Here is an 11,103-nt window from a genome sequence, read left to right on the forward strand (position 1 = left end):
CCAAAAAAGGTCAATATTCAAAAACCATTTAGATGAATATCTCACAAGTAAACTCTGTAGTAATCTACACTTCCAGTGCAGCTTTGACAGAGGCTACACTGAAGCTCACTGGGAGCAGATAAGTACATATTCTACTCCTGGCAGGGATTTCCATGGTTGAGTGGGTGTATGTTGGGGGGGGGGGGGCAGTGGAGAATGGGGGACATTTCCGGAGTGGTGGGAGATGCGGCGTACCACATCCTTAGACTGCAGGGGGGAGGAACTGGTGGCAGTAGACTTTTACAATCTTTGTACCAAGGCACAATTTTTTATTAAATTTAAAAGGGGATTGAGCCCCACTGGGCATTATGGGAAGGGATGAAAATTGGGCCGTAAGCCCTTTAATATTTGTTCTTTTATTTTAAATTAGATATCAAGATAAGTAGCAACTTATCTGGTCACACACAGCCAGAAAACTTAGAAATCTAACCAACTATATTCACATATAGCAGATTAGTTATCTGGCTACATGTAGCTGGATAACTTTAAGGAAGTATATTCAGTGGGATATTTATTTTTTTTAATTAGTAACTTTTATTGCTGTCAAAAACATATAACTACAAGAATATCAAGACAACAAACCTTATAAACCAGCAGAGTTCAAGACAGCTTTACAAATGTTATAACTCGAAAGGTAGACCCCCCCCCCCACCCCCCTTCCTCTCATGCTACAGGTTCTTACATCAGTGCACATTACTACACATTAGTCATCAATGTATAGATATATCCATGGCAATAACAATTGTGTTTATTCTTTCTGATGATCTATCTGAGAAAGAATTAGCCATACTAGACTAAAATAGATAGCAATGAGCTAAAATAGATACTCAAGGACTATTGCATGTAGGAGTTTTCCTCCAGGTCAAGTATGGTTCCTAGATGAGGTTAAACTTTCCCAATTTATTGTGCTTGATCGCTGTGAGTTTGTACATGGAGCAGGTTCTGTCTATACGTCGCAGAATTTCAGATTTAGTTGAAGGTCGAGGTTTTTTCCATGAGGCAGCGATCTCCATTCTTGTGGCTATACAAAGCTGGTGAATTAAAGTTTGTGTAATAAATAGTTTTGAATCATCTCGAATGTTGAGAAGTGCCAGTTCTTTTGTGACCTGAAAAGGAATCTTCAGGATAGCTGTGAGCATACTTGAGATGGTTTGCCAGGTATTTTGAATGTGAGTGCAGTCCCACCACATATGGATAAAGGAGCCTGGTAGAGAGCAATTTCCGCAACACAGTAAACTGGTTGAAGGGTAAAATTTATTTATCCAAATGGGTGTAAGGTGCCATCTATACAATAATTTATAGTTAGATTCAATTATCAAGGAGGATATTGTCCCAGATGACATCTTCAGGAAAATCAAGGACCACTCATCTTCTGAGTAGCACTTGCCCATATCCTGTTCCTAGGCTCTGATGTGTGAGGGTTTGTTTGGCATGCGAATGTTTAACAGCTTATACATTTTTTAAATCAAACCCTTCATAGGGCAAGGGTGGGAGCAATATCCCTTGAACAGGGATCTCTCAGTAGATATGATACACTTCTTCCTTAACATTGACAAAAAATGTTTGACCTGCAGGTATGATAAGTATTCAATAGAGGGAAGAGCATATTCAGTTTGAAGAGTAGCAAATGGCAATATGGTACGCAGTACCTTGTGTATAGATATGGTCTATCTGTGAAATGCCTCTAGATTTCCAATCAGAAAAGGCCTGGGTAGGTAGACATGGTGGAAAAGTTACATTGTGGAAAAGGGTGGACAAATAGAAATAAGAGGCAGTGCCCACCAATTTATGCTTCCAGGTAGTCCAGACATTCAGTGTATGTCTGGTACTGGGGGCCATAGCAGGGCATGGGTGCCACGTGCAGCATGGTTGCCAAATCAAGGCTCGTAATGGCATATCTTACCCAGACCTGCTCAATCTGGGCCCATTGTTTTACCTCATGTGTGCAATGCCAATCAATGAGTGGACGAAGCTCGGCTGAAACATAATACAAAGATAACAACTTTCCACTTGATTGATTGCATGATTAAACTACACAAACCACCACGGTCAACAAGAATCTCTACTAAATTATAGCTAATCATACCCCCTCTCTCAGATGCGAGATTATCTAGCACCAGAAATCAAGCTTTCTCTATAGCTGGTCCTATAGAATGGAACTCCTTACCAACATATCTAAGCTCAATAAGAGATTCCAAATCCTTTAAAAAAGAACTTAAAACCTGGCTATTTAAGCAAACATTCACAGCCTAAACTTGATGTCCACCTCAGTCATTGGTATTTCGCCTTGTATATGATACTTGCTATAGTTATACTATCTAATGATGTTCCTTATCACTCTGCTTTAGCCGAGATGTTAATTATAATACTAATGTTTTATGTTTATATTCTATATTATTAAATGTTTCATGTATGAAGTTGTTCAATGTAAACCGGAGTGAAGGCTTCTCGCTATACTTCGGTATAAAAAAGAATCTAAATAAATAAAGTAAGGTTCAGCAAACCCAGTCCCCCATTTTCCTTGGTTTGAAATAGGACAGACCCAGCCACTCTATGAAACGAAGCAATTTCCTCTGCCACATCTTTAGGGTAGGATTGGCTATTGGAATTGGGAGGGTTTGGAATAGATAAAGGAATCTTGGGAGAATATTCATTTTTATTGTGGCTATCCTGCCTAGCCATGTCAGGGGGAGACTGTCCTACTTATCTAGATCCTGCTCGATTTTTTGAATTAGAGGGACATAGTTTAATTGGAAGAGTTTGGATACATGTTTGCCCTTATTCACTCCCAGATATTTAATCTTGGATGAACCCCACTTAAAAGAATGGTGTGACTTTAAAGAAAATTCCAATTGTGAGGGGCATGAGATATTTAATATCTCTGACTTATCCCAATTGATTTTAAAATCGGAGACTGCACTAAAATTGGCAAGCTCAGTCTCAATCGCTTGTAGTGACGTATGTGGGTTACTAACTGTAAAAAAGATGTCCTCTGCAAATAGAGACATTTTATAAGTCTGGGAATTGAGAGTAAAGCCATCTATAAGGGGGTTGTTTCATATGGTGATAGCCAGGGGTTCTAAAAATACAGCCAAGAGGATAGGAGATAAAGTACACCCTTGTCGAGTACCTCGTTGTACATTAAAGGAGTCTGAATAACCACCATTAACTTTTAAGCATGCTTTGAGATTATTATATAAAGCTTGTATCCAATTTTGGAAGAACACACCGAAGTCCATGGTATCGAGCGTTTTAAAAAGAAATGGCCAGTGGACAATATCGAAAGCTTTCTCAGCATCTATGGCCAACAGGAGGGCTGGTGTGTGTTGTTTGTTTGTCCCTCAAATTATATTCATAATTTTTTGAACATTGTCGCTGGCCATCTTGGGCGGGATGAAGCCAGCTTGATCTTGGTGAATAATTTGGTCTATGAAGCAGTTTAAACAGTTGACGAAGGCTTTGGCTAATAATTTCAGATCAAGATTAATCAAAGATATGGGTCTATAAGAGCCACAGAGTGCAGTGTCATGGCCAGGTTTAGCAATGATTGTAATACCTGCCAGATTAGAGTCAGGTAATAGTGAACCTCCTGCCCGCAAATGATTGAAATGCTTTTGCAGATGGGTCACTACTTAGGGGGCAAAAACCTTATAAAAGTTTGCTGTGAGTCCATCTGGACCTGGGGCTTTTCCCACATTAAGATTTTTAATAGCCATCAAGATCTCAGAAGTGGATATTTCAGCATTAAGTAATTCACGCATTTCCAAGGATGAGTGTGGAAGTGGGATAGAGCTCAAATATTTGCTGACCTTCTCTGGGGTAATCTGAGACTCTGCTTTGTATAGGGCTTGATAATATTTAAGAAATTGCTGGGTAATAGCAGAATTAGTAGATTCAATCTGGCCCGAATCATTTTTAATTTTGAGGATGTGATTCTGATAAGTAATTTTTTGTTTCCCCCCTCAAAATATTCTTGACGGGTTAGTTCCAAGGAATGGGCTATGCATTCCACTTGTAGCCTATGAAGTTCCTCCCGAGCCTCGTTAAGGAGGGACAGAATTTTCTGGGATCCGTTATGTATGTGTTGTTGCGAAAGTGATGATAAATTGTCTCTTAGTTGAGAGCAGGCTGCCTCCCTTTTCTTTTTCAGATAAGAGGAACGTGAGATAAATTGGCCTCTTATGAATGCTTTAAAACAGTCCCAAACTATTACTGGTGATTCTACAGAGCCAGCGTTAGTTTGAAAATAGTCGAATGGCTTGTGAAATAGTTTTAGTATAGGGGATATCATGCAGTACTGAGTCATTGAGCCTCCAAAAGCATTTGCCCCTCTCGTCACCCAGGCCTAAAATCTAAATATATTGGGGCATGGTCAAACCAGGTAATTATGCCCACTTCTGATTTCTGGACAACATGGTATAAGGCTTTGTCCACCAGTAGATAATCTATTCTGGAATACCTTAGAATAATAGGAATAAGAGCGTGTGTGTGTGGATTTTTAAGTCTCCAGGTATCCACTAATTGCAGATCAGTCATGAGATCCCGAATGGCTCTAGTGTGTGTCTGAGGGGTATGGGAGTGACCTTTGGACATATCTAGGGCTTGAGAGAGGGCTACATTGAAGTCTCCTCCCTCAATTAACAACCCATCACTGCGTTGCAGAATGATTTGATGGATTTCTTAAAAACAAGTAGCTGGGCCCTATTGGGGTCATAGATATTAACTAGGGTATAGGCCAGGGGTGGGCAATTCCGGTCCTCGAGGGCCACAAACCAGTCTGGTTTTCAGGATATCCCTAATGAATATGCATGAGAGAGATTTGCATGCACTCTGCCTCAGTTGTATGCAAATCTGTCATGCATATTCATTAGGATATCCTAAAACCTCGACAGGTTTGTGGCCCTCGAGGACTGGAATTGCCCACCCCTGGTATAAGCAGTCCCATTCACCTTAATACATAACAGGTATCGGCCCATTGGGTCTGTAACACAGAGAGAGCATTCAAATATAAAATTTGTGGCAAACAAGATGCCCACCCCAGTATATTTTGCAGTTTTGTTATTAGGAACAAAATATTGTCGACCAAATTTGGGTGAACGCATAAGGTGTCATATCTCCTCCAGAGATGAGTTTCTTGTATAAAAACTATCTCGGGCGCAAGTGTGTCTAGTTCCCTATAGAGAAGATTCCTTTTTTGTGGGGAATTTAGCCCCTTAACATTTATAGATAAAATTCGGAGATGCGCCATATTATAGATTAAAAGGTATAGGAATGGTAGAGCAAAGCATCATTACCCTCTGAAGCAATAAATCATAACAGCTATAGCAACAGTAAGAAGTAATGTTAAGAAAGAGGGAACCTGAGAGATACAAGCAGGAAGCTTTGACATATCCATAACAATAAAATATATGCAATGGTGTCACCTGTGAAGAAATAGAAATTATTCAACAAAACTACATTGTAAGTCTAATATGTACAGGAAACCCCTGAGGACTACTTTTGTCCCCGTTAAGCTGCAACTTGCCTGCAGAACCCTCCTTGCAGGCAAGTGAATCTGTTAGAGGCTATCATGGAGCTTCTTAGATAGACTCTGATTATGATGATGTTTTATCTATAGAGCAGAATGTTATCCGGAGTGTGCCATAGAAGAACATTATTGAGTTGTCAAAGGTTGTTGATTACCCTGACGGGAGTTCTTAGTTGCTTGAGTTGAGAGTGGGTTCAGTTGGTGTCTGGAAAGGCTTTCAAGAATAGCCAGGTTTTAAGTCTTTTTCTGAAAGTGGGGAGGCAAGGTTCCTGTCTCAGTTCTGGTGGGATAGAATTCCACAAGGTAGGTCCTGCTGTAGAGAAAGCCCTGTCTCTGAGAGTCCTATGGTTAAAGGTTTTTGCAGGAGGCACCTGTAATGAGTCTCTGTAGGACTCTCTGATAGGTCTGATGGAGGTATGTTTTTTAAATGGGATTTGGAGGTTAAGCGGAGAGAGTTGATGGAATGCTTTGTAGATGGTAGTAATGGATTTATATAAGATTCTATAGTGCACTGGCAGCCAATGTAAGTCTTTGAGAATCGGAGATATGTGGTCTCTTCTTCTTGTGTTTGTCAAAATTCTGGCCGCCGTGTTCTGAACCATCTGAAGAGGTTTAGTATTTATTGATAGGCTTGATCTAAGCATCAGCAACGCCATTGCTTTTTCTCAAGGAAAATCGCTTATGAGGAGCCCTGGCTGTGCAAAGAGCCTCCAGAATGTCTGCGGAGTCTGTTTCTCTTCCCTGCTCTTTGCCAGGCTGGATATAGTGAGCTGGAGGATGGAAGATTTAAGTACTTTAGTAGAAATCTGTGCGCTTGAAAAGCCTCGCGATGAAAGTATAGGAATGGCTTCATCAGGAGAGTTAATTTTGTGTGTAATTCCGTCGAAGGAGAACAAGAGTCCCAAGGGATGGAGCCATCGGTATTTGATATTGCTTTTTTCTGAGAGAGGTGGTTATTTCTCGTAGTGACTGCCTGTTTTGCAGTGTTGCATTGGATAGGTCGGGGTATATAGACAATATGTGCATAATTGCCGGGCCCTAAAAAGGGGGCGGGCTGAGGTGTGTGGTCTGGGCAGGACGGAGGACGGTCGGGAAAGCGAACATTAGCCGCTGTCCCAGGGAAGCACATATACCGGCAGTCAGCCAGCACACACAAACTATTTCTGCTCCAGGGGGAGAGCAGTAAGTGGTGCAACCAAAAAAAATGGTAAGTATTTAGGACAGGTTAAATGGAGCGGACAGGGAGGGAACGGGGGAAGGCCTGATTTTGTCACCGCACGTACTTTTACAAAATTAGCCCCCCCCCCCCGTGTGCGCCGCCTGCACATGTGTGCGGCCCACGGATTTTATAACATGTGCGTGCATGTTACAAAATCGGCACGTCCGGGTGTGCACGCCGGGAAGCGCATGCACATGGACACACGCGCACCTTTTTAAATCTACCCCATAGTGGTGAAACTTCACCTTCATCTAGTCCCCACAACCTATTTGTTTTCCAAATGTGCAGTGTGTGATAAAATGGGGTTACGTTTGGTTAAATTTACATAGATTGGGGACGTGGTGGACATTGTAAGCAGTGCTGGCAATTCTATTTCCTCCAATGAAGAACTTTCCAAGGAAACCCAATTAGGAGGACTAGAGAAATCCAGCCACCCTCTAATTCCCAGAAGTCTTGCTGCTAAAATGTAATAATACAAGTCAGGAATATCTAAAACTCCCACACTTTCCTGGAACTGCAAGACCTGTAATTTAATCCGTGGAGTTTTTTCCTCCAAAGAAAGGAAGAGACGGTTCCATTCAGCTCTTTAAAGATCTTTTTCGGTATGTGGCAAGGTGTATACTGAAAGAGATAGATATAACAATTTCGGCAGTACAACCATTTTCACTAGATGTGCTTTTCCAAGGAGAGAGAATGGAAAATCTGGCCATCTAAGTAAATCAGATTATAAAGTCTTCATAACTTTAGAGTAATTCAACTGATATAGGTCTCTGAACTTTCAGGGACATTAATTCCCAAGTATTTAATTCCTGATGTTATTAAAGTAAAATCGCCCATGATCAGATCTGGCCCATATTCCAGACCTATGGGGAATATTAAGGACTTAGTATAGCTAATTTTATAGCCTGTTGATATCCTCCATTTGTCAGTAAGGGATATTAGAGCTGGATGGGACACAGTGGTTGAGACAAGTAAAGTAATATATCGTCAGCATATAATGAGAGTTTGACTAATGAATTCAAGTTGAAAGCCGATTATGTCAGGAGTATTTCTAATCTTTTGGGCCAAAGGTTCCAATGCCAAATTAAACAAAGTAGGCAAGAGGGCAACCTTGACGCGTACCGCGTTGTATAGAAAAGGGATCAGAGAGAGTTCTTTTGACTACCATCTGCGCACTAGGAGTTTTATATAGTGCTTTAATCCAGTGTTGGAACTGTAAAGGGAATCCAAAATAATGAAGCAAATGAAATAGATATTTCCAGGAAACCCTGATCAAACACTGTATCTGCGTCTAGTGAGGCAATAACTCCAGGGATTTGTTTATTTAACATTATTCATATAGTAATATATAATCTCCTGATATTATCCACTGAGTGTCTCCTCTTAACAAATCCGGTAAAATCAATTCCAACTGGAGTGTTAACACTTTTGCAAAAATCTTTGTATCTGTGTTTATCAAGCATATGGGTCTATAAGATCCACATTGTAGAGGATCTTTGCCTGGTTTCGGTATCAGGGTAATCAAAGCATCCAGGCTGAAAAGGAGTTGCCATAAAGATAAACAGCTCTAAAAGTAAAGGACACATTTCCTGTTGCAAATATTTATAGAAGTCCAGTGGAAAACCATCGGGTCCGGGGCTTTTATGTAATGCCAGTTGTTTAATAGCTTGAGCTATCTCAGGTCCCATGAAAGGGGAAATTAGATCATTCTGTAGTTCGACCCGAATCATTGGGATTTTAGCGGATAGTAAAAATTCCTGTACCACATCATCAGAAGCTCTTGTGGGATCACTATATAACTGTTCAAAATAATTTTTGATTTCCAATGAAATGTGGGATGTTGAATGCACCAATGTACCAGTGGAACCTCTGATGGTCCCTATCACCCTAGAGGATTGCTTAATATTAATCAATCGAGCTAGTAAAGTACTGGGTTTAATCGCCTGCTCATACCTTTGTTTTGTCTATCGATATATTTTTCTACATATTTGTAGTTTAGACAGTTCATCTGTAAGTTTTCCACAAACAATCTTTCTTATGTTTAGTTTCAAGTTCTAGGGTATGAATTAATATTTTCATCTGCTTAGGTAAAAAATAGAATGTGGCTGGGTTTGTTTTTTTTTTTTTTTAGGGGGGGGGCGGGAAGAAATATAGAAAGAAAGTCCTGGTCTGATTTCATAAAGACGATTTAAAGGAAATTAAAAAGTTTGACTTGTGTCCAGTGATTAGTCTGTGGTTTAAATGTCATTTTCTTTGATTTTTCAGACATGCAGAAGTCATGAAAAAAATCATTGAGACCGTTGCAGAAGGTGGGGGAGAACTTGGAGTTCACATGTATCCTTGCCTGACTTGCCCGGTACCTTGCTCTTCAAGGACAATTTTGTCTTCATTACACAGCCCTATACCACCCACATTGTGCACAAACACACACCCCTTCACCACCCACACCTGCACCAGATACCTTCCATTCCCCCCATATTCATCCCTTCTACAAACCTGTGTCGGAAAGTATTTCCAAAGCAATGCCTCTGTGTCAGGGGGTGGCCTCAAGAGCCACAAACAGGCCAGGTTTTCAGGAAATCCACAATGAATATGCATGAGATAGATTTGCATGCCCTGCCTCCATTATATGCATATCTGTCTGTCTCAGGCATATTCATTGTGGATATCCTGAAAACCAGGGCCTGTTTGTGGCTCTCGAGTCCAGAGTTAGCCACCTTCCTGTATATGCTTTCTCTGTTTGTCTAAACATACAATTGGCAAGCAACCAGGAAGACAATTCCACAGACAAGTCCAGTTCTCGAGAACCACAAACAGGCCAGGTTTCCAGGATAACCACAATGAATATGCATGGAATAGATTTGCATGCAGTGCCTCCATTCTATGCAAATCTATTTTATGCATATTTATTGTGGATATTGCAAAAACTTTGTGGCTCTTGAGGACTGGAGTTCACCACCACTGACTAGAACATTTCTGTGCTTCAAGTTCTTGATTTTTGCCTTTTCTTTTTTTTTTTTTTTATCTATAGTTGTATTCAGGTTATACATTTTGAATCTGAACATTTTATTAATGAAAGAGTCTAAAGTGTTAGTCCTCTTGGATATATACACAAATAAAGGAGGACAAACAAGTTGTAGGTGAGACCTTTCACTGGACTGACAGTATAGTTGTGATGAGCTTTTGAGAGCTGCACTCCCTTCATCTGGTCAATACAGAATGAGCTAACCATGCAGATGCCCAAAAAAGGGTGGATGCTAATTCAAATGGCTGTTTTTCCTTTAACTTCAGATCTTCAGGTACCTTCTTATTTTCTTGAAATTTGTACAAGCTGTCATTCCAACAATAGAATATGACTATACAAGACATTTTACAATGTAACCAGGAGAAACGATGACCCTTTCTAATTTTTAAAGAAATCAAAGTCCCATACCTGCTGTGACTGTCGCCTGTCCCTTATATGCACCAATTTACACTATTTCCGTCATGCAAAATGCTCTAAATTAGATTAAACCTGTGCATTAAAATGAACTGTTTCACTACCAGCCTTACTTTTTTTTGTTAAACTTTATGCACTTTATTCAAAGTGTATAATTTAATAAAGATCTTTCTGTGTGAAATCATTCCCCCCTCCCCCCCCCCCCCCTCCATCTGCTTGAATAAGAATACAAAGAGTTTTGTTTAGCATTTGAAAGATTCTTCCGTTTGGGAAAAGTTTTCATATATTAAGACGCAAATAATTTTTACCATTCTTTTCTGGGTTTTGCATTGAGCAAAATACATTCAAGGAGGCATTAAAGCAGTGAAAATAAGCAAAAAAAAAATGCATCTGGTTGTTTTCTGCCAACTGTTATCTAACCATCGGATCGCCTTTTTGGATTATGGCTGCATGCCAGAAGAGATGTTGGTTTCCATACTGCTTCCTGAGTAGCTTCCACTGCTGTTCTGCATTGGCATAAGGCAGGGGCGTAGCCTCTTATCACCAGAATTCTCAAACAGGCATCATGGCATTGATGCTAAGAAAACATGAATGTAACAGCCAACTAAAAGAGAAACTCATTTTGAAAAATAAGTTATAGGCACAAGGATGCATACCTTTTAATCACAAAGTGGAACGACATAAGTAAAATATAGTAGGCCAAAAAAATACAAGGACCTAGGAAGAAGACCCAAGGAAGCAACAGTGTTTGTTTTTTCGGGGAAGGCAGTTTGATACTGTGAGAAACAGAGTTTACAGTGTCCAGTGTCTGCATCTGTTGCTGGAAGGGAACAATATCGACCTTTGTGGCCTGTAGCCAGCAATTCCTAAATATTTTTC

The 11,103-nt window shown here is 40.2% G+C and overlaps 1 protein-coding gene across 2 annotated transcripts in view; it reads left to right on the forward strand.

Moving 5' to 3' along the window:
* Positions 1-10,330, forward strand: part of ATG3 (autophagy related 3) — a 70,705-nt gene extending 60,375 nt beyond the window's left edge. For both annotated transcript variants that reach the window (XM_029603431.1, XM_029603430.1), the window contains exons 12-13: positions 9,051-9,119; positions 10,085-10,330. In XM_029603431.1, the coding sequence (XP_029459291.1) occupies positions 9,051-9,119; positions 10,085-10,166 (151 nt within the window). In that variant the 3' untranslated portion in view covers positions 10,167-10,330. The remainder of the gene's footprint in view (positions 1-9,050; positions 9,120-10,084) is intronic.
* Positions 10,331-11,103: the final 773 nt, after the last annotated feature.

This window comes from Rhinatrema bivittatum, chromosome 5 (assembly GCF_901001135.1).
Source record: "Rhinatrema bivittatum chromosome 5, aRhiBiv1.1, whole genome shotgun sequence".
NCBI lineage: Eukaryota > Metazoa > Chordata > Amphibia > Gymnophiona > Rhinatrematidae > Rhinatrema > Rhinatrema bivittatum.